Source organism: Aptenodytes patagonicus, chromosome 6, assembly GCF_965638725.1.
Source record: "Aptenodytes patagonicus chromosome 6, bAptPat1.pri.cur, whole genome shotgun sequence".
Taxonomy (NCBI): Eukaryota; Metazoa; Chordata; class Aves; order Sphenisciformes; family Spheniscidae; genus Aptenodytes; species Aptenodytes patagonicus.
Window position 1 is genome coordinate 55387874 of NC_134954.1, and position 24522 is coordinate 55412395.

The following is a 24522-nucleotide window of genomic DNA, read 5'->3' on the forward strand; positions in this document are numbered from 1 at the left end:
ATGTTGACTTAGTTTTCCATTTATGACTAATTCAGATTAAAAGGCTTTGTTTTGGTTTTCCTCCCACTTCCTCCCTTTATAGAAAGGCAGCAATGTGAATAGTGAGCAGAAGAGTCAGGCGCAGTCAGGTGCTTCCACTGACCACCCACCCCCTGTCACTAAGAGACAAACCGCGATGACGTTCCAGCGCTCTGACCCAGAACAGATCCACCAGAGCTTGCTGGCTGCAATCCGCTCGGGAGAAGCTGCTGCCAAATTGAAAAGGGTGAGTTTTCATCATTGCATCCATAACAATGAACTCATGGTACTTCCTTCAAAATTACTATGTTAATGCCTGACACTAAAAGCAGTTAGCTTTGGCACAAAGTGCTACCAGGAGGTCTCTTAACAATGGGAAGGGTGGTAGGGAAGAGTGTTCAGTTTTGCAGACTAAACTGGTGAATGCGCATGCAAAGCTTCATATGTCCGTATTTTCAAACAGTACAAATCCAGTCGGAAACCTTCCCGAAATGAATTAGAAATCTCTAAGCTATCAATTAAGTATCTCTTTAATAAAATCAGGAACATACTCAATTATTTATGTTTATATGGTTTGAAGTGGTATGGTTTTAGACGCATGCTAAGCAGCTTCACCCTACACCTGAAGTAGCTGCAATCTTTTGCAGGCAGGTAACGCACAGAAGTTCTGAAGATTGTATTTTTCTATTTATTAGACTCTACCAGGTCCTTAATTCTTCTTAAGTGTACTTCAAGCCTCCTGCTGCTGTTTGGTATCGTTAGCAAGATATTTCTCAGTGTTTTGTCAACAGTCCTGGTAGGACCATCTTCCCCTACCCCCTCAGGTTAAAACTGTGGCTTAATTTTTCTTTTCTCTCTCCTAAAATTTGCCTATACTTCTCTCATTGGGTAAAACATTGCACACTTTAAAAATCTGTATTGTTTTAAATTTGTAACCAGATAGTTTAATGATAGTCTCACACAAAGCTTTCTTGACCCAGCATTAGTATTTTGCGTTCTGTATAGAGCAATAATTTCTCATTGCAGAAGGTTAAAGAAATTCAGTAGTTTTTGTTTCTCTTTCCTGTCCCACTTGAAAGAAACGAATTATGTGTGGTGGGTGGATGTGAGGGGTTTTTTTGGTTTTATGGAAGTCTTTGATTCCCTAGGGTCAAAATCTCTCAGTGGATGGTCAGATAGTAGAACAATCCATTCACACGTGAGGTTCTGTTTCAGTGTAGCACTGCAACAGCCTCTCTGACACTTGTAGACCTCCCATCATTTCTACACTGAATAGGAAGATTCAGTTTCCCAGAAAGGTTACAAGCATGCTCAAGTTGGTTTTGGCCTCTAGTCGGTAAAAGTGGTACATAGTACACCGTAGTATTACTTCTAACTACATGTCACTAAGCACAGCCACTTTAAAAACAGGGTAAGAGTAAGCAAATGCTGTATTGTTCAGAGTCGCTTAGAGGTCAAATCTATCTGTTCTACCAGAAATACTGTTTGGTTTTTGTTTGCATATATTTTTATTAAGGTTTTTTTTTTCCTCCAACGCATAATTACATTCTGAGTAATACTGAACTTTATTTATTTTGCATAGTGTGTGAACTTTGTTTTATGATTCTATGGGGATATATGCATAGGCATGGCTGTTGGCACAGTAGCTTATAACTTTTAAAAAATAAAGTTCATAATGTGCTTTTCAAAATTCAAGAAGTCTATTTCTACTAGAAAGAAAACAAAGGAAAACTTCATTATGTGGTTCTTCATTCTTTTCTAATAGAAATGTTCTTAGGGTAGATTTGACCCACATAGTCTTTATCGGTCTAGGTACAAGAGTGGCATGGGGAAGAAGAGAGAGATGACGCTTGAAGTCCTTTTTCCCCTCCCGTTCTCTTCTGTGGGTGGGAGATGTTCTTTCTCAGTATAGTATCTGTTGAGGCTGGGGGTGAGGAAAGGGCTATACTTTTTAAGGAAAAATTATAATAATGAAGATGCTGTAAACATAAAGAAAAGCATTCTGCAACACAGAAACCTGAAACAGGCTTCAAAGAAAACCTGAAACACACGCACAAAAATGCAGTGAAGAACCCACTGAAATTTTGCCAAACATAAAATTGTACATGCTGTTCTTTTCACTCTTACCCAGAGCACATGTGCTGTGGTACAGGTATGTCTGACAGCAGAAAGAGAGGTTTTTTGGTCTATGGCAAATTTAATAAAAAGATGGTCTCATTTCATGTTTAACATGGAGAACTGGCACTAGTAGGACAAACAGAGAAATGAAGCATTTTGTATCAATAACTTACTAGCACCCAAAAGTGATTTCCAGCATTGAAAGGACTTTTTAAATGCATTCACCTCATAGCTTCCACTATCGGGCTGCACTCAGTAAAAGGAGTACTAACCTGATCCATTTGAATTGTGAAAGAGGTCTGTCAGGTGCTTGCTTCTCTTTTTACATCTTACTGTACTCTCCCTTCTTTCAGCTCTGTGAGAGAATCGTTAAAAAAATAAAATGCTGGCACCACTAGCCAAATTCTTCATTTTTTCCCGCTGTTTTACTTTATTTTGTGAGTATGCAATGCCGAGATATGTGGCCTTTTGTGATGCTGGTCTTTTCTGTTCAATAGGGCCCTCAGTAATTACTAACCTAAAATGGGTCAAGTGAGGTTTCTTTTTAACCATTTTTCTCTTCAGAATGTTTTCATTGTGTTTAGTAAACTGTGCGCTGTGGTATGTGGTTCGCATGGCTGTGGAGCATCCACAGCTCCCATTAACTCCAGTCAGAGTTGTTGGTTTATGCAGCTCCCCTGAAAATCAGGTCTTTGCTATCTATCCTAGAAGTTATAGTTTGCTCCTGATAAAAGAAACATTACCATGGTATAAAGGAGTGTTAGCAGATTTTTGTTAGAAATCAGCTCTATTCAATATTTAATCAGAAGTGTTTGGTTTAGTGATGTTTTTTTCAAGTATTTCTTTGCAACCGGGTCTGGAGAAGGACTAAAAATTATGTGTGTTTTGAATAGTTATACACGGAATTTTTAGATAGGATAAAATATGTTTTTAAGTAATTTCTTATATTTCTACTTCTGTAGCATATGTGCTTTGTTCAGAAATCATATAGGAGGTCTTTCACTGCGATGAGAAAAATGCTAACTGAAGTTAGCAGTATTTCTGTTTCCTTGAAATAATACTGTGTAACATACTACAGAGAGAAGAATCTGAAAAATTAGGTTAATTTTTTTCTTTTTTTTTCTCTTCCCCCCGCCCCCACCTCCAGGTTGGTCCTCCATCAAACACCATATCTGTCAATGGAAGAGCCAGGCTTACTCATTTGTATTCCACAGAAGCAAAAGCTAATCACTAGATATTATACCAAATATTTTGCACTTTACTACTGCTTCATAGGCCAACTTAATACTAACTACAAATTTTTGAAAGTGTAAATGCAAGTATATGTTAATATATTTTTGTCAATTGTTATAGGAATTTCAACTGGGTCCTTTGATGCCTTGGAAAGATTATTAGAATATGTAAAATATGGTAATATTTTGCCTTTTTCTCTTTATAAAGCTGACTATGCTGCTAAAAAGGTTTAAGAGAAGGTGCAGATGAGCTTTGCTTATGTTAGAATGAGATGCAAAAATTCTGGATTTTAGCCTTCAAGACTGAACAATATTTCAGCACTATGCTGAAATCAGATTTAAAGCATTCTAAGAATTTCAGATCATTAATTTTCAATTGTGTATTACTTTAACAGATTGTACGAATTTAAATTTACCACATGCTGCCTCCATATTACTTTGTTAAATTAAATTTGTAATTAATAGAAAATCTTAATTACATGCAATAGTTTGTTTCTCTTTAAAAAATGGTTTTGTTCCTTCAGCTGAGAGTAGTTGGGATATGTATTTTGATTTTTTTTTAATCTTTAATTATCTCCTGGTAGCGCACACAAAAAAAAAAAATCAGGACCTAAATTATTGGAAATTTTTGTACTACTTAAAAACTTTTCTTAACAGTAGCACTACATGACGTTTCTCATCTACTCTTTGACTACCTGTATATAGTATTTACCTAGCACTCAGATAAGCAATACTTTTTTTGAACAAGATATATTTTAAAGTAGTCATCAGCATATAGTCACTTTACTGATAAAATGCAAATTCCAGTTTTGATACTTAATGAAATAGAAGAAACTTTTTTTCACTGGAAGTATGATTAAAGAATGAACTGCTTGGGACTTATTCATGTAAAATATTTTAATCTTAAAACAGCACAATAACACACTTCTAAAGCATTCTTGTGTCTGAGAGCGTCTATTTATAGATTAAGCATTAAATACCAAAATGGGAATAATATTAAGAGAAAATGCTTCATGTTATATTTTATCTATTTTCCATTTCTTGTCAAGGTTATACATTTTGGGGAGGGGGTGGAAATATGATCACATTCATGATGAAATAGCTAGGTTATGGATGCATGCAGCAAGTGCTCGGGTATTTGCCATATTAAAATATTTTCTTGCTGGACTTGATTTAAATAAAAGTAATAGTATTTCTATTCTTTAACAACGTATTTATTTTGTACTTTAGAGACATTCTGTAAGTCAGTTTCAGAAGCTGATCTATATGTGCATTTCAAAGGGTTATTAATGGTTTGCTGCCAGGTTTTTGTGCAATAATCTCAAAGAGGTCTCATTACTTTTCTAGCAGAGAGTCAATTATTGATTACAAATAACAGTGTTAACTTAATGCTGAAACCCTTCAAGGAACGTTTTAGTAAATAAAAATTCATAAAGAGAGCTGATGAACATTTGTTCACTGCTGTTCTCTCATATATCTTAGTCCCCTGTCAGTGTGTATTACCACTTCCTTCTCCACCTTGTTCTTGCCTCCAATCAAGGGCCAATTCCAAGGGTGGGGAGACCCACATGGTAGTTCAAAGATCTGTTTCAGGGTCTAATTGCAAAAGAACGCTTCATCCTTCACTTGAAAATGGTGAGAATGAAGAGGTAATGGGTTTTTTTCTAGTTTCTGACTGGGGCTTACGTTCTAGATTTCACCATGTCTTGAGGGACAGACTTGAAAATTGTAACTCTCCCAAGATTCTAGTGTCTGTGTTCATTGTGATATTTGAGTCCATGTTTTAAGCATTCCTATACAACATGCTGATCTGTAACTGCCACAGAGAGGCTGCCCTGTGAAAGGAATCTCCTTGTTTGTACTTTGGGTGGGAGGGGGTCACGTTTTTTCTCAAACCTTTGTATTCTCTGCCAAGGTGACTAAAATTATTTCATAGGACTAATTTAATCTCCATCTGTGGTAATACAAGTCTACATGACATTTCACTATTTCAAACAAATTGGTGGAGTCCAATTATTCTGATTTGGGGGAAAGATCAAATAACCTTGCTTTGTTTTGTTTGGTTTTGACTACAGAACTATACTACTGTATGTTCCTTAGTCCCGTATGTTAAAAGTACATTGCCCTTCTATGTGAACTCCTGAAGGCAAATATCATCTTAAGTAACAGAGATTAAAACTAAAAACACCTTGCTTGAATTTTAGGGTTTCTTGTCTTTGTAACTGAACTTGCTTGATAATTAACTGACATGTCTACACACAATAGTACTGTGAAACTCTTCAATGAGATTTTCTGTTACTAGCTGGCAATATTGTTTAGAAAAACATTCTCTTTCCCCCTTCTTCTGACATATATATGTAAGACATTTTTAAATCTTGCTATTGTATATCTAGAGACTCATTTTTTCTTATACTCTCGTATTAAATTCTACCAGAAAAACTCTTGTTGATGAACTTGACCTGTGTATTCATTGTTCAAACAAGAAAACATTTCTGCTCAAGTAACGAGTAAGTGTTTCTAGCAACTGCAAGCCCAAGTTAGACAACAGTAAATTTTTGTTATGGATGCCTTACATCAGGGAAAACAGACTTTTTTTTTGGCCCAAGAATACTTACAGTTTCGGCTACCTGTACTACAGATGTCTTCCAACAGAAGGCAACTAGTTATGCCACACCACTTACAATCCCCTTGCTGCTTTTTGAATGGCAGTCAAAATGTTTAGGGAAGGAAAGTCAGGATATTGCAGTAAATGAATGTCAGAGTAATTGTGCAGACGAAATAGCAGACCCCAATAAAGGTGCGCTATGACTTACTGTCATGAGTTCTTCGAAGAAGCAGCAGATATCCATGTAGTACAGTGGGATTTTTGGTCTACTTCAGACTCCAGGTCTTCATAAGTAAAGGAGGGCTAGAAAAAAGAAGAGAGAGAGTAAAAATGATCTCGTTAGTTATTATAGATGATATAATTTTTATTTATTCCATAGAAGAATAAAATTAAGACTACAGATGTACCTGGAGAAGGGAGCAGTTTTGCTGGGAAAGCATCACCAGATAGTATTTGGAAATATTGTTGTGCCTACAGGTTTTAAGGCCAAGGCAAGAGTTCTCATACTTGCAGCTGAAAGATGTTAAACCACTGGATGTCTCCATTTTTGGGAAGTATATTTAGTAATCAGTGCCCTAGTTTTTCCCAGCTACTTGTGATTTGTGCCCTAGCATATTGTGGCATACAACATGAAGATCTCTAAGAGCAAGGAAGACATTAAAATGACATGGATGTGGACCAAGAGGCATGGGATCACACACACCAGCTAAAGGATGAGAATAGAACATGAGAGCAGCTAATGCTTTTAATTTGAAGTTTGTACAGGCACCTGTTACCAACCAAAGCAAACATTTTCAGTTGGAGCTGCTTAGAATCCTATTTTAATACGCAGTTGTAGAGAAGGTTGAAAGAATTCTGTTAAACAGAAACAAAGAAAAGATGCTGTTGAGCAGTAGGGTGTACATCCTTGAATGTAATGCTTGGCCAGAGTGCATCTATCAGGCGTTGGACAACTACAACTAGATTGAAGACTAACTGTAAATGACTAAGTTGATGGGTTGGTAGCCAAGCAAATCGAGCTCTTTGCAGAAAGGAAAATGTGTCTTAATTTAATTGTCTGTGTCCGTGTTAATAGAATGTGAGGCTAAAGTCAAAATAGTGTGTTTGGACCGGAGCTGCCATCTTCACAGGCACGACAATTGTTTCTGGGTGCAGTGAATGGTCTGAGGTTCTGAAGCTGCAATGTTCTGTTCAGCTTGGCTGCTGACCGGATACCTGATCTGAAACATCACAAGAAATCCATCTATAACAAGTGAAGCCTATTTCAATGATTAAGCAAAGCTGTAGCAATATCAATGGAAATGCTTCACAGCTTTTAATTGAAAAGGATGCTTTCTATGTGGATTATTTTATACAATCCGATTGAAAATCACAGGTAAGGTGGATTTTTTTTTCCCCTTTAAAATTTCTGATTAGGTAGCTTTGTGAGAGGGAAGGTGTCCTTGTTAAAATGACACAAAATTTGCAAGTAACGGGATACTACACTTTTAAAAAATACTTCATTTTGTTTTGTCTTCCTTGCAAGAACTATGTGATATGGTAACTAACACAGAAACCGTGTGTCAAGAATCTATTGCAATGTATTGTACATAAAGTTGCATTATTTTTTGTCAGCTGTTCCTGCTCGTTAACACAAGCACTTAACACCTTAACATTTTTGGTGTGTATATGTCTTCAAGGAGCAGATTTGGAAGAGACGTATAGTTTTCTCTTTTTAGCTGTATTAAACCTCACATTCATATAACAGTACAACAGCTAGTGTTTAAGTGAAAGAGGAGTAGATGAACACTTCCTTCCCCTCTCCCTCCATCACCCTGGAAAGACCACTAAAACTGTTAATGGACTTAGTTATTCCTAAATTATTCAAGATACTTAGGAGAACAAAATTAATGTGAGGGGGAAGGAGAGGGGATGAGGTAGAGAGAGAGAAAAAAAGAGTTCTGCTTTTCCTGGTCTGGAGAATCACCACTTCTGTGAGGACAGACAGAAGGATATTTCTGCTCCTCCCCTGTTTAATGCACGAAGGAGTAACCTTCTACAGGCAAATTATCAGTTGAGGAATGACTTCACTTGCTTTCCAGTGGAAGATGTTGAATGAATTTGGTATTCTTCATCAGTGTCTTACAATAGGAAGTGCTGCTTCTCCCCCTACTTTTCATATTTTGTTTTCTGTTTTGGCTTCAGGATTCTACAAATATTGTACCATTTTGGAACATGTGGGTGCGAGCCAGAAACTAAAAGCTTAATAACTTTTAGAAAGCCTGGTAACTTGTGATCCACGTTCATGTAATAAGTACAATGATGAAAATGCAATCCTGTGCAGGACAGGCATTGTTCCGCATTTGCTAATATAGCAATGAAAGAAAATTTCTTAGCATTGGGAAAGGGAGAAACAACTGTATCTGAAAAGGACACTAAAACTATTAGGAAATTTTAACTACATCTATTGGTAATCGTTATTTCAGACTGACTGTGCACGTATAACTCAGGGCCTGGAAATAACAAGGGCTGTGTCATCTCCAACAGAAATAGATACAACTCCAGTGCCAAAAAGAATCCAAAAGAGTTGGATTTGGATGTAAGTTGCTAATTCCTCTGTGAACTTCTCAAACTTTGACAACAGTCTAGTGCCGATAACATACTACAGCCTACAGCCATTGTGATTATACACAAATGCCAGTGACATTTACTAGTTACCAGTTTGTGATTGTATAATGAGTATATTTTTAGTAGCTGTTTTCTTGATATCAGCTGCTGCATGTGAAGAACTGTCTTCTGTTTCAACAGATGATCTGCTTGGTGATTTCTAAAGCATTAGTTACCATGAGTGCATGGGCATTCCCAAACAATGCTCAAAACAGGAGTTTAGGGGTAGGGTGGGAAGCTAATTCTTAGGTTCCTCCTTAGTCATTTGAATACTCCTCAGAGTAACTGGTAGAATAGATGAAGAGGCTGAAGAAAACTTACTCAATCGGAGTGGAAGACTGAAGAATACACTCTAGTCTTGTCTTATATGAAATGTAAGGCAGCATTGTTTTGTTATTCGTATTAATAGTGGCCCAACTCTCTCTCAGTAAAAAGCAGGCATCAAGAGGTGGGGGACGTTGGGGTGAGGGAGGGGAAGCTTGGAGATCAATGTAGTTGAACTCCTCCAGAAAAAACCCACAACTTGCTGATGGACCATTCCCTTGTTCCTTCCATTGGGAGAATAAACTGAAATACCTAAAATTCAAAGCCTTAATCATAGATTTCATTAGATTGGCATGATTCTTCATAGTATACCTAACTATGTGCCACATATGAATTAAGTATCACATTCCCTTAGTTATTTAATGGCAAAAAATGAAGATAGATCACCAAGTGGCATATTCAAAAGCATTTACATAGCTATCAAACACAGATTTAATCTTATGATTTATCCGCATTTTTGTGCAGCTGTGGCATCTAGCTGCATGAGGTTATGTGAACTGTAAATCTGTAAACGTCTCCTATATCTCAGTTTACTGTAAAGATAAGAATTTGCAGTGTGCCAAGAAATGTTCATTAAATATTCCATCAGTCTTCAAAGTTTCAAGTTAAACTTTAAAAATAGAGCAATTGTCAGTATAGGGGGTTCTGCTTCTGCTGTTGCTGTGCTCAGAGAATGTCAAAGCAATGGGGCATCACCTTTTTATAGTTTTAAGTCTCTATGTGGATTTTTTAATCTGAATTTCATATTAAACTTAAATGTTGAACAAATGTGCAATTGTTAAAATGTTTTAACATCTTTAAGTGTGAAGGATCCCCAGATGTTTAACAGTATATAATTAGGTGGACCTAATCACTTTATTCATTAATGAAATACTGTCACTTAAGGCATACAGTGGCTTTGATTAGAGGCATTCCCTTATTAAATGGACTAGAACAGCACCTGAGGATGTCTATACCATGTCAGTGATTCTTGAAATATTAAGCTGTTCCTGTTTTAGTAGTCATGGCTCCTTTATAACTGTCTTTGGTCATTTTTAAGATGTAAATTCAGGCCTGCTCTGATTTACGAATGAGAACATTGTGTGCTGCTGACACTAATGCGAGATTAAGTGCTGCTCTGTAACTTGCATAAGGAAGTCAACATTACTAATATGAAAGAAATTAATTAACCATTTGTTGTTAAACCATGTTTAACCCCAGACAGCAACTAAGCACCACACAGCTGCTCGCTTACTCTCCCCACGGTGGGATGGGGGAGAGAATCAGAAGAGTAAAAGTGAGAACTCGTGGGCTGAGATAAGGACAATTTAATAGGTAAAGCAAAAGCCGTGCACGCAAGCAAAGCAAAACAAGGAATTCATTCACTCCTTCCCATCGGCAGGCAGGTGTTCAGCCATCCCCAGGAAAGCAGGGCTCAATCACGTGTAACGGTTACTTGGGAAGACAAACGCCATCACTCCAAATGTCCCCCCCTTCCTTCTTCTTCCCCCAGCTTTATATGCTGAGCATGATGTCACATGGTGTGGAATATCCCTGTGGTCAGTTGGGGTCAGCTGTCCCAGCTGTGTCCCCTCCCAGCTTCTTGTGCCCCCCCAGCCTGCTCGCTGGTGGGGTGGGGTGAGAAGCAGAAAAGGCCTTGACTCTGTGTAAGCACTGCTCAGCAGTAACGAAAACATCCCTGTGTTATCAACACTGCTTCCAGCACAAATCCAAAACACAGCCCCATACTAGCTTCTGTGAAGAAAATTAACTCTACCCCAGCCAAAAGCAGCACACCATTATAGCAACTTCCCACAGAAACTTAGGTTTAGTCAGTATTTACATTCTGTATGTGAACTGAGATTTAACTTGATCACAAATTATAGGCTTGATGCAGAGATTACTGCATGAGGTTATATAGTATTACCACTACATAGGGTTAGACGGTCACAGTGGTACCTTATTTTCATCTGATACCTGGGTATCAGATACCTGAATTCCTACAGGTAATAATGGAAAAAAAGAGTGTACTCCATCAATATACATATCAGAAAATTTTGTTAATTTTGAAGTAAGCTGATACAGAAGCAGGGAGGGGAAAACATAGAGCTTAGTAATATATTAGAAATAGTGAGGTTTAACTAAAAAGACGAAACATCAGGTTATGTGAGTACTTTAAAGAAGTCTACCAGCTGACAGTTTTTTGTTCAAAGAAGGATTGGAATGATTTGAAATACTGAAACTGTAGTTTGTGGGTAATTGTTTTGTAATTATCAGTTAGGTGTAGACTGTAGCATTAAACTGTTGTAGAACAGTCTTTTGCAAGTGTCAAAGGAAAGTTGGGTACGAAGAATGTAGTTACTTAGAATACGGTATGGCTGGAGGGCTGATGTTTCCACCATTACAGAACTGACTTTGTCATGTCTAGTGACTGAACAGGGCTCTTAGTCTTCCTTTTGTGTCCTGTTTTTTTATAAATAAGCAAATTTTAATGCAGCAGGGTTTTCTAGTACTGTTTACCAATCTGTAACACAGTAAGGCAAAAAGCAAAATACCAACTACAAATAATGTAGCACCCTCTCCTGTACCACACAAAGGGTAATGTCACTTGTTTAAAGTCTTCCCTCTGAGTACTAAGCAGGGCTGACCTTGCTTAGCCTGTGATATTTGATATCATCATAGCCAGAGCAACAAGAACACGCTGAAGTACAGTACATACAAGGAAATTTTCACAAGTGACAGAATAGTTAAAAGAATGGGAATGTTAAAGAATGGGCTTGCATATGTGATAGCGAGCATCCAGAGAAGTAAAGGAGTTGAAGCATAGGATCAGCTCAGGGCAGGGGGAGAATTAAGTCCACAGAACTTGCAGGTGCAACATCTGTTAAAGAATAAATCTGGCTAACAGTGGCTATTTGCAAGTACTAGCATACTCAGTGTACTAGTGCTGGCGTACATTAACCACTAGTGTACTTACTAATGGTTAATATATTTCTAGTTGAAAAAATAATAAACTATTGTTGGACTCAGAATTTCATAGTTTCACCCCAGCTATATGTGTGTCTGCCTGTTTGTTTACACACACACACACACACACACACCCCCCCCCATGTGATCCTGAACGAGAACTAAGACATGGCTACAGTCACAATTAATCTGAAGCAGTAAAGCAAGGACAAATGAATTTATTTCACAGTTGCTTAAGGCTTTATATAGCTCTGACTTGTCAAAAATACAATGAAAATCATCTTTAAAATAGTTAAGCAGATTGCAGTTTTCTAAATGAAACACTTGAACTAAACAGGGAGACAGGGGAAGGAATGTGAAGAGAGCTGCAGTTGGTCACCTTGGCTAAACAGCATGATTGATCCCATCAGCAGACGCTATTCCATTTCTTCAAATGCTAGTAGCTAATTAAACACTTGCGTTCTGCAAACTGAAGTGCATTTGGCCACACAAACGTGGATCACATCGGGGGACACCTGCAGCTACAAAGTGCGTGTACCAAGCAAGTAAGTCCCTACGGTATGTATGCCAAGCTGCTGCAATTCTGAACTTCAGCACCTAAGTGATACAGAAGGTGAAGCAAAGGCTGAAGAAGTGGATTGCAGATGACTTCCTTTTTAAATTGTAGAGGACTGAGAGAAAGATGGGCACCCAGGCAGCTGCACAGTTAGGTGCCTCACTTTCAAGGATTAGCACACTGTTAACCTTTATTAAAAGCTGCAGTACTGCTAGGGTTAATTCTTGAATGGTCAGAAGGTCTGTTGGGAGACAGCCAATAGGCAGAGCTGGCATGTTTTAACCATCTCCAGAGTGCTGAGAACAGAAAGCTCTCTGATAGAGACACTGTTTACCTGAGTCTCCCTTTACCAAGACAACAGGGGTGGGAAGAGGAGAGCATAACAGTTTGTGTAGCTGCTGATAGCTGTATGGTGACTCTCTTACACATAGCTGTGTAAGAGAGCTCTACCAGAGCTCTACTGTGAGCTGTGTAAGAGAGCTCTACCAGAAGCTATCATGAGACACAGGCATGAGCTGTACGCACGGAGTTCACCTGGGGCTGGTCCATCAGGACAAGGGACCCTGAGAGAGGGAGGTTTGGAGGAAGTGGGCTTCAGGGCTCTACCTGGAAATGGTGGGTTTGATTTTTTTTTTTTAATTCAACCTGTGTCTGCTATTAATGCTTTTTTAAAAATGAGAATTTTCAAAATAAAAAAAAAAAAAAAATTCTAGGCTGTCAAGTGTGTTTGGAAGTTCAGTAGATGTAAAAGATATTCTTTGGTGCCCACTAAAGATAAAAGGCTGAAAAGAGAGATAAGGAAGGGTCTGCTAGATCATAGTGTCAGGAAAAGGGGGAAGGTGAGTCTTTTCTTGTGTAACTACTACATTAATTAAAAAATATAATTTGGTGGTAATGTGAAATGTAAGTTGCCTGAGCATCGGTGGAGAAAACGATATAGCAGAAATCAAGCTGCAACCCAGTAGGAACGATTTTGTCTCAGAAAGTGAAAAAAAAAAAAACCAGTTAAAAACAGCAGATATTTTAGATTGAATTCTGACTCTTTAGATTGATAATCTAAAGGTGGAAGGCAATTTGGGCGAGAGAGAGAATAAAACGAGTTATAAGACCTTTAGAAAACATGTCAAGAAAGATTAAAGGAATGAGGTTGGTTTAGTGTTAAAAAAAAAAAAAAAGGAAGACTGATTAGGATGACATAACCGTGTTTCAACACAAAAAAGTTGCTACACCATGGCAAGTGATTAATCATTGTATCTTCAAGCAATAGTCTGTTCCACCTTCGGCGCATAATGGAAGAATGGCTGTATTGGGTCAAACTGAAGGTTCATTTAGCCTGTTACCTGGCTTTTGACAATGATCAAAAATTCATGCCTAAAGAAAAACATAAAATTATAAAACACACAAAGTAATACTTACACCAGGTACGCTCAACCTTCAACAATTTTTAGCTCTGAGAATGCCTAAGTGAAGATGATTTCTATGTATTTAATAGTCTTAGTCGTCTTGTTCAAGAAGTCGGCTACTCATTCTTTCAACTTCTGTAAACTTTGAGCAGTGACGGTACTGTGTGACAAGGAGTTCCTTGACTTAATGACACACTATCTGAAAAACCATCTTTTCTTGTTTGTTGTGAACTTCCACTCGCTAGCTTAATTTTATCCTCCCCTATTCTTCTTCTGAAAGAGACATTAACTCATCAATCCCCATTCATGTTCTCTATGCCACTCATGTCTTTACATAACGTAAGGGGTTGTACCACAGGCATTTGAGACTTGTACACTTTTGCCATTATATCTGTTAGATGTCATCGACATTTGTCAAAACAAAGATGTAGGTCTGAGCATGCCTTATGATTCACTTCTCTCAATATCTTGGGAAGAGGATATTTTCTCTTGGCCACATTTACTTTTCAAATCTGTCTCCTTTTGCAGCTACTTGCCATAATGAGTCACCTGCAGGATATCTAAAGTACTAAATATCCAGCTGAATAGAACCTTGCTAAGTCCTATTTATTCACAGATGTGATCATCTGATTCACAGGTGATCTTTTCAGTTCTCTGGCCAGTGAACAAAAGAGTTTAAAAACTTGAGGATATGTGTCGTGGTTTAACTTCAGTCAGTAACTGAGCACCATGCAGCCGCTTGCTCGCTCCCCCTGCCCCCATGGGATGGGGGAGAGAATTTGGAAGAGTAGAAGTGAGAAAACTCGTGGGTTGAGATAAAAAGTTTAATAATTGAAATAATAATAATAATAATATACAGAGCAAGTGATGCACACTGCTATTGCTCACCACCCGCTGACTGATGCCCAGCCAGTCCCCGAGCAGCGGCCCCCCCGGCCAGCTTTCCCCCAGTTTATATACTGAGCATGATGTCACATGGTATGGAATGTCCCTTTGGCCAGTTTGGGTCAGCTGTCCTGGCTGTGCCCCCTCCCAGCTTCTTGTGCACCTCCAGCCTTCTCAGTCGGTAGAGCACGGGAAGCTGAAAAGTCCTTGACTAGTGTAAGCACTACGTAGCAACAGCTAAAACATCAGTGTGTTATCAACATTTTTCTCATGCTAAATCCAAAACACAGCCCTGTACCAGCTACTAGGAAGGAAATTAACTCTATCTCTGCCGAAACCAGGACAGTATGATACATACGTTGCTCAGTTTACTGTGATAGTTGTTCATTAGTTTCAACTTAAAATAATGAGATTGCTTTGGCAGCTAAAATGTGCCACCTTTACATGTGAAATTTCAATCCATTTTTCTGATAGGAATTTCTATCGAAATCCACTAGCAACATACTATGTTTCATTAGAATAGCTCATCTAATCTTGCTAACTCATCCATTAGCAATTTTCCCAGAAAGTTATCAAGGCATAAATATATAAGATTTCCAACAGTGAGATGCGAAATGAATAAGCTTAACAACAACAAAAAAACCCTTTGCCAAGCAAACATACATGCTACCTCCCAGCTGAGCACCAAGAGCTGTTGCTTCCAAAGGGATGGCAAGTCATAACCCAGCGTGGTAACACAGGGACCCTGCTGGGCAGGGCCCCATCCCACCATCCCTGAGTGAGGAAGCAGGGCAGGCCCTGGACACAGCAGCCAGGGTCAGCCAAGAGTCCAGATTACCAAACAAGTCCATAGTGAGGAGGAAAAGTCTGTGGCTCTGGGTGCAGTCCAGCAGGTCCATGGCCAGACACAGGCATGGATGCAGCAGGAACTGTACTCAAGTGGGGACAAAACACTGGAGCCTCAGATCAAGAGCAGCTCCCCAGGAAGGGGACAGCCCTGAATACAGCCTCCCCACTGAGCTGTCTGAAGAGCTCTTCCCAAGGTCACCAGCCACAATGGCCTGGCCTTTAGCTCAGGAAGCCAAACCCGAAAGACAAGGGAGGATGTGCTTAGGGCCTCAATACCTGGCTCTGATGGAAAGTATGCCCCTGAGTGGAAGGGGTTAGAGTAATGTAATACTTGAGACATGCTAGAGTTCACTCCTGGAAAAACATTTTGCTAGCGGATGCACACCAGGCCTAGCAGGGAGCTGTGGGCAAGTTACTAACGCTGCTGTCGTTTTCTCATCCCCCTTCAATCCCCATCCACCAAACTGAATTCAGTAGGCAATATGGCCATAATTTGTACTCCTTCTCCCCTTTTTTAAAATCATATTTTCACCATAGTCAATCGCTATGCTGAAGGTTACTGTAAAGCATCAGTTGAATGAAGACCATGTACTTGCATGATGAGCACTTTTGCCTACAGATAGCTGTCCAGAAATCTAGAACAGGGAGAATGTATTGCCTTTAGTTCAACTATTCTTTCTAATCTGGCTTGCAATCAAACGGTGTTTTCTCCTGAACTATTTCTGCTGATTCATTATTAACTTACTTTGTATTGTAATGTTAAAGTGAAACATGTTTCTTTAACTCTCTTTAAATGAACTACCTTTGTAGCAGTATTTTTAGATGGGTCTTTTGATGCCTTTTTAATGGTACATTAAAACTTAATGAATGCTGAGTAACAGTAGAATCCCTATGGAAGCACATATGGTATCTACATTAATACTGAATGAATGCATAATGATCAGTAAAATTTCTGTGATTTCCACATGAATCAACAGTGATGAGCCACTTAGTGTTACACTCAATTACATCATGTTTAATTTATGTAGCATTGTTTGGACATTATGTTTAAAATGCCTTTAGTAAATCACTAAGACTCTAATTGAGCCTCCATTTCGGTGACAAATTGCACTGTAAACATTAAATTCAGTTTTTTACACAACAATTAATTTATGTTGAAGCCTGCTTGCAAAGGGTCAACAATTTGATATATTCTATTACTCCCTGAAAAATGGAATCCTAGTATGAAAACAATTTGTGGTACCTGTTAAATTATTTCCGTTCCCTTAGTTATGCAGCAGCCGGACACTGGAAATGCATTAATTCCCTTAACTGTGGAAACAATGGCAATACCTTAACTGTTCTATGTGACTGCTGCCAAGCAGTTCAGAAGACCTTTTCAGGTCAGAGTACCTTGTCCACATCTATGCAGCAGACTCTGAAGAGTTCTCCACAATGCTTGCCTCACCACGGTGCCACACCACCTCTCATGTACTTGGGAGGCCCTTCTAGCACATCCATGACTCACTTGCAGTGCATACATAGCACAGCAAGGTGGACCAAAAGCTTTTGAAGAGTGACCATGCCACCAGTCTGCCAGAGGTAGCCAAAGCAGTGGTGAGGGAACCTATACCAAATGCAGATACTGTCTTTCAGCTGTTCTCCCATCCCATGCAGGACAAGGAAGCAAGCACTTATGCCCATGGTGTTGATTACCTAACAGTCTGTGCAGAGGAACATAATCTTGCCTCACTTCCAAAGCAAAAGTGTGAGGACCCACCACCTCACTTCATCTCTCCGGTTCTACCTTGTAACACGCTGAACGTGAACAGTTCGTTGCATAGGCCCTGGGGTGAAGGCTCTGTAAAAGGCTGCCAGTGGCAAGAGGACTGCCTGTAGCTGTAGCCCTCCACTGAAGTCTTCCACAGTAACTGCTACAGCAACAGAATTTGGAGTGAAACAAGGCAGAGACTTATCAGAGGATGCTATGTGAGACTCCATCTTTCCAGACTGGCTTCACATGAAGACTAGGGATATGCACATATCTGATCACAGTGAAAAATAATACAAGTAAATATACTTTGTAAGGGAAAACTGGAAATAAAATATGCATACTTCAAACCTCCCTAGGAACAGTAAACTTCTGCTTAGCTTTCACTTTTTCCTGTCAGGTACTTCTAGCAGATAAGCTCCTAACACACCAGTTCTCTGGGTGTCTGCCTGAGCTGGTTTTGGAGATGTTCTAAGGCAGGTCTGTAAAGATTCATTCCTAGAATAAGACTGGGGTTGCCTATTTTACTCAGTCAGCTCAGTTACCTGAAGAGCCATCTGAACTTGTCTGACTTTTGGCAGAGAAGATACCCTCTTCCACTACTCCAGAAGGGATCTTGCACTCTGTTCTCTCAAGTTGGTCCTTCTCCCTGGTAGTTCAGGCCAGCAAGGTCTTATCAAGAGTCTTTTTGTCTTTAACATTCTTCCTCAAATAGCTGTTCAAAATACAGTAAGCTTGAGAGGTCTTGGCTTAGGGGAGTTTTTAGTTCTGAGAGGTTGGTTAGTCCAGCTGTCTCAACAAGAAGGACTGGGGGAAAGAGAACCAGGTTTAGAGACAAAATCCTATCAGCTATTTACAAACAAATCCATCAATATATTTTTAGCTGCTGCAAATTTCCTGTGTTAGCTTCTAGCACTAGGCACTACATCCAGTTGCTTTAGTTTATAGAGGATTTACCATTTGTGAATATACAAAGCTATCATTTTAATTTGCTGTTCTTTTTGATCTACTATGAGATTATCTAATAACTGGCAAGGCATCTAACAAACAGCTGACCAACAACTTTGTTAGAAGATCTAGAGACAAAGAACTTTATAATGATAATGATCATAACAATAGTTGCTCTCATTTCTCTGGATTGCTGAAAAATGCAAATTCAGACCTTTAATAATTGCAGCTCAGGCTTTCATTTCTGACAGCAAAGTGAGAGAGAAAAAAAATCTTTCCATCCTAAAAAGCTGTAAAAGAGGCTATCAGCTTCTTTTTTTTTAATTATAGTTCACTTCATTCTTGTTAGAAGAATTTAATAAACTAAGTCTAAGAGAGAAAAGATACTTATGGAGAACCTTTTCATTTTGCTTTAAAAAGTCCTTTTTTGGTTTATATTGATCATTCTAATGATTATGTTCTCATGATTCAGGAACTCTATGCTGTGTTAATTTAATTCAGCTTTAATTTGAAATTAATAAAATACTGGCTAGCTTGCTGGCTATGATGATAAAATGCATGTACTGCTTAAACAGAAAGTGTTTGAAATATATAAAATAATCTGAAATACACTTCTCTTCAATGTATGCTTAATAGATTTTAGTGATGCTTCTCTTCAATGTATGCCTAATAGATTTTAGTGATGTAATTATTTCTAATTTGTTATGTAGCTATATATTTTTAGAGCCTGCTGTGCAAGAATATTTTTTAAAATTAGATGTAATGAGGTTGTAATACCACTATAGCCTTTGGAATAACACCAATATAAGAAACAGTACAAGAAAATAATCGAATGTATGCCTTGAGCTACACAATGACTGTACAAACAGACTTCATGGCAAATCAGATTTCCTTGACTGGTATTGTGGTTACAGTGATATAATTCATGTTTCATAACTCTGAAGAAATAATGAAGACATTGTAACCAGAAATGTGTCAATTTGAATAAATTTATTATGAATTGCTTTGGTTCTAAAAGCTCCCAATATGTTATAATAGAAGCCTACATTCTTGCTTGAGAGCCAGCCAAACTATCTGTAGAAAATGGAATGGGTTTTTAACGTCTTAACAAATCACTTAATGGTAGATCTTCCCTTCAAATAAACAAAAGGAGAAATGTTCTGAAGGGACTGTGCTGATAAAAGATTGGAATATACCTTTCTTTTAAAGCCACTTTGAAAGTAGAATGTTTGGAAGCCTTGTATTTACATGGTGGCCTCTTACTCCCCACAGAAACTCAAAACATTGTTAAAACTGTACATCCATTTTCACCTGAATCCAAGTTGCAATGAAGCAAAACTTAGCCCATGCAACAATTAACTCTCTTCACCCATTGCTGAACTGCAATTACATTTGGACTGAATGCAATATTCAACAGGCTACCTCCAGCTACAATGCAAAGTAACTTCTCCAACTAAAACCATGCAGGCTGGCGGAATGTAAGTTGGAATTTAGTTAAGGCACCATCTATCACTTGCACAAAGTACAATTTATTAATTAGGAAGTTTCATGTATCACCTTCAGCGACACATTCTGGCTTTAGCATGATTTCTTGGTCAGAGGCTTGGTATTGGCTCTGAGGCCATGGCTTGACAACATGCTAAAATGGGCCTGAGGCCTTGAAGAGTTGCCACAGGAAGGAGAATCCTCAAACTCATTTTGTTAGTTCAAATTTGTTAAGAGATTTTCCATGGGTGGAATTTTTTACCAGTAGGCTTTTTGCCAGATCAGATATTGTCTGTTCTCCCACAGCCTGCATAAAGTCAACGCAGAAACATAAAGCTGCTACAGATTCTTTATCAAGTGCTGTGGCTAATTTGACAGAAATGTGACTGTGTGCTTATTCCTTCTGTAGAATGGGTATGTCATCTTGAGTGATCCAGTAGCACAGAAATCCAGTCATGACAAAGAATACCATCTTTTGTGTCTAGTGTGGATTTATAAAAACCTGGACTTTATGAAAGGGAACGTATTAGTCCAGTAGTTCTTCTTGGATGATAAATGAACGTTCAGGTGGGTTAGAAGTCTGAAAACTGTATTGCTATTGTTTTATAAAATAAGTTCAAAGAATGTAAAAAAACCCCCGTATATTGCTTTCTTATACTTGAATTCTCAGACAAGTACAATGGATTGAACTAAATTTATGGAACTGGCGGACAACACTGAAGGTTGAATTTAAAAGCGTTGAGTGGCTATAACAATTTTCCTAATTTTAGATGTGATCTCAGTTTGTACTCCTGCTTCCCAAATGCTTCAGATACATCAGATGTTAAATTTCTTTGAAGTCAGGTGCAAATTATTTATGAACTTGTTCAGTAGCCAGCATTTTTCTCATTTCCCCTCCCATCCCAAGGGAAAATTTTGTAAGACTTTTTGACTTTTAAGTAGAATTTACAGGGCCACTGTGTGTAACACAATTGTCTGGAATTATCTTGTATGTTATTATTCATGTATTGTGTAATGTCTCCTTCATAAATATACAAAAGTGAACTAGAAGGTTGCTTACATTCGGTGTTATGAAATTGTTCTATTTGTCATGGTAAAATGAGGACTAGTAGAATAAAAATCACTTTTTAAATGAAGTAGAGTAGCTACTAAACAACTCCAGAGCACAGCTTCAGTAAACGTGAAATCAAAGGAAAAGGTGCTTTTTTCTCCAGCTCAAAGGAAAATCACCTTTTGGACCAGATTTAAAGCTGGCTTATTGTCGGGAGTACTGAAGTATTAATACATTTTACCTTTTTTATTTTTAGAAACAAGAAACATTCATTATAGTTACAAAGAAGGACAGCCTGATTGTTAGTGTACTAATTTTGGACTCAGAGTTTGCATTCCTTACTCAGCCACAAATTCCATTAGATCTTGAGAAAATCACTTAGCAAATTAATTGCATTGTCTAATTTTCAACAGCTAACTGAGATGCTTAAGTCAGAAGACAGTTCTCCCTAGGTTTCCCATGTAGTCAGAGGAAACAAAAAGTTATTCTGGCATGGCTGTCGGCGTTAAAACCCCTATGTGTTTTTTAGTTGACCTCTGGAGTTTTCTGTTTCTCTCCATGCAAGTTCTATGCCTCTATGTTAAATGGCCAGCCTAACTTGGTATAATGTCTAAAGTCAGGTACTATGAATACCCACTTAGGGTTAATTTTTAAACATGTTCAGGCACATAAAGATGCAAACATTTACTCATCCGTATGAAGGGAATAAATACATTAAAATGTTAGGTGCACTGATGTTGTGATAATTAGGTTCATAATAAGTACTGAGATTGTCGTTGTTAGATAGGGTTCCTGAATTACAGACATTTGCATTAATAACCTTTTAATATAATAACTTCCAAGCAGTCAGCACAATGCTTTTAAAACATGAATGGTAGGTTGGTTTTTCAAAGGTTTATTGAATACCTCATTCCCTGAATACAGATTTCTTGGAAAAACTCTTGAAACAGAGCAAATGCCCCTTCTCTGTGTAAACCCTGTGGGATTAATTCATTCCAAAGAGTACTAAATGTCCTACCAGGTGATGTATTAAAATAGTGGCAGATACGTTATCATACAGTGGCACTACCTTAGGAATTCCAGCTGGCCAGATAAGTATTTGTTTGTTTTACTTTCTGTCATTTGGGAGGAACATAATGAGTCCATCATTAAGATTCAGCAGAGCTTTCCCTTTCAGAGCCCATTTTCAAGGCATTCAAAATTGCACATGCACAGCTAGATTGATTTGGAAATTGCTTTGCTCAATCAGGGCTGGTGCAAATTTGGGCGTGCAAATCTGGGCTGTTATTCTAGTGATTTTGGAAGAGAAAGATTCCTCCTCCCCTCACATGTACACAGATATGCATACAATCACATTTTACATTTCCTACTATTCCCAGAATTAGAGAAAAATCTCCTTAGATCTAATAAAAGCTTCCAAAACCCAATTTCACAATGCAGTATGTCTGAAGTTACTAGACTTTAATTTTGTTTCCTAAAGTCACGGATAGTCTATTGTGAGCTGCATGTTACAGAAGCAGAAAAGAAACAATATGAGTGAAATTCAGTGTCTGGTGCCATATTTAATGTCCAAGGATATGTGAAACATCCACACTGCGCTGTCACATGTGACATAGGATGAACAGGAAACCCATGCCTTCTTAGGGCATGGTAGAATAGGTATCTAAATTGGTATTAGATGCCTGCATTTAGGCAAACAAATCTCTATACATCATTTTTTCAAAATACAGAATACATTTTGTCTTTAAATTTCATGTATCAGCCTTGTACTCTGGTAACAAAAGTGGAATGCTGCCTGCCTTGAGTCTGACCAGGTATGTTGTTTCTTTTTGCCCGAAATAACTCTACGTCTCCCTTCCTCTTTGCGTATATCTGGAGACTCTTACTGTGCTTTGTCTGGTACTGTTGCTTCAGTGTCCTTGGCAGCAGCTCAGAAATGGCTGAGACTTATGAGTGGTGTGGCTGTTTGTGAAAAGTCATTTTAGCTCTACATTTCTTGTTGTTTTTTTTTTTAATGCTTGTATTTTGTTTCCCACTCTACAAAATGACTAGTGTTAAAGGATCTCGAATCCGATTTCTCAACAACTCACATTATGGAAACTGAACTTCTGTGTGCTGGATAAACACAAGGAGTACTAGATAGCAGACTCACCTGCATCCTTCCCTCCATAACAATTACATGTTTGTATGCAGTATTCTGAAGGTATATAAGGTCAGAAATTTGTTCTTTCTGTAAGGTGGAGTTCCAGAAAAAGGGCTGTAAAAAGTATCAGCAGTACTCTGCTGTTGTGAAACATCAGCGGTTTAATTTATCTAAATATTTTATCACTTATGTGATGTTTGAAGTTGTTCACTCTTCACAGTGGTTATTTCAGAGGAGCTAATAAAGCATTAATTATCACAAATATTTACAAGGGATTAATAAGAACAGAGAAATGTATTAAAAGAAAAACATTTCTTCCATTACAATACTATCATTACAAATGTTTAGCACTGCTAAATCAGTTGCCTGAGACTCGTCAATTCACTTCCACAAATAACTGCAGCAGTATATTATGCGGTTCATTCATCCATAACTACCCAGAAGATTACATCTAGTCCAGTAGATTTAGACCCATTAGATGAAAACCTAGCCACTGTAATCCATACATACGGAATATTCACCCTGGACTATTACAGTTCTCTCTAGGAAGGAACTTTATGCCTTATAGAAGTTCAAGGTTGGCCAGTGCAGATCGCATCACCTAATACACAGTTTATTATAGACACTGCTGACTGATTTCACACAGCCTTAGTGTGAGGGAGCAGAAGCCAGTATGTCACGTTGTCTGACCTGCATCTCACAGGCCCTACATGCCATCCAGTCAACCCTATGCTGAACCTAATTATTTGTTTTTAGCTACAACAACCTTTCAGAAATCATAAGCTCTTGATTTGATTTGATTGATTTGAAGGGTATCATTCTTATTCTCAAAACCCTGCACAGAATTTAATTCTGTTCTTCTGTTACAGTTCAAGGCAAAATTCCAGCAGGGGGATGTTCTGGGCTGAGGACAAAGCTGTCACAGGGAATCACAGAACTTGCTATTGAAATAGCAAACACTGTTGTCAAAACTAGCAATAAAATCCATCCCTCAAGTTTCTTACCAAAGTATGCTAAAGTATTCATGCTTTTCAATAGGTAAAAAATCCCTAGCCTAACCCAAACAACAACAGAAAACACAGTGCAAATCTGCTTCTTGATAGTAAGTGCAAAAAAGGAAAATCAAGTCAGGGGTAACACCGGAGTATTACCATGCTGTGGTTTGTGTAAGTGCACGTAGGGAGTTTCAGATTAGGTTGAAAAGCAGCTTCTGGAAATGACAGACTGGCGGTACCGATTTAATCCCTTGGAACCTTTTCCTTATCTGCAATAAAAGATACACATTTTAACAGTAATTCTAAACTTAACGTTCAATGTGAGCTACAGTAATAGCAAGACTCCTCTCAAAACATTCACTCACAGGTAATTTTCAAAGAGTTACACACTACTGCCAAGAAGTTAGCTAGTGATATCTCTACTTGTGCTCATTGGATAAATTTGGCTCTCATGATGCGCCAGTTTTCAAAGTTAAAAATAGGCTTCCGAAATGCTCAAGAAGGAGCAAGAATGCACAGCTCGTTGTATTAGGACCATAGTATGTGTTTAACATATTCTAAGTACATT

At 38.2% G+C, this 24522-nt stretch overlaps 1 protein-coding gene across 6 annotated transcripts in view; it reads left to right on the forward strand.

Moving 5' to 3' along the window:
• Window positions 1-4577, forward strand: part of COBLL1 (cordon-bleu WH2 repeat protein like 1) — an 86934-nt gene extending 82357 nt beyond the window's left edge. For all 6 annotated transcript variants that reach the window (XM_076342740.1, XM_076342742.1, XM_076342746.1 and 3 more), the window contains 2 exons: window positions 83-265; window positions 3284-4577. In XM_076342740.1, the coding sequence (XP_076198855.1) occupies window positions 83-265; window positions 3284-3370 (270 nt within the window). In that variant the 3' untranslated portion in view covers window positions 3371-4577. The remainder of the gene's footprint in view (window positions 1-82; window positions 266-3283) is intronic.
• Window positions 4578-24522: the final 19945 nt, after the last annotated feature.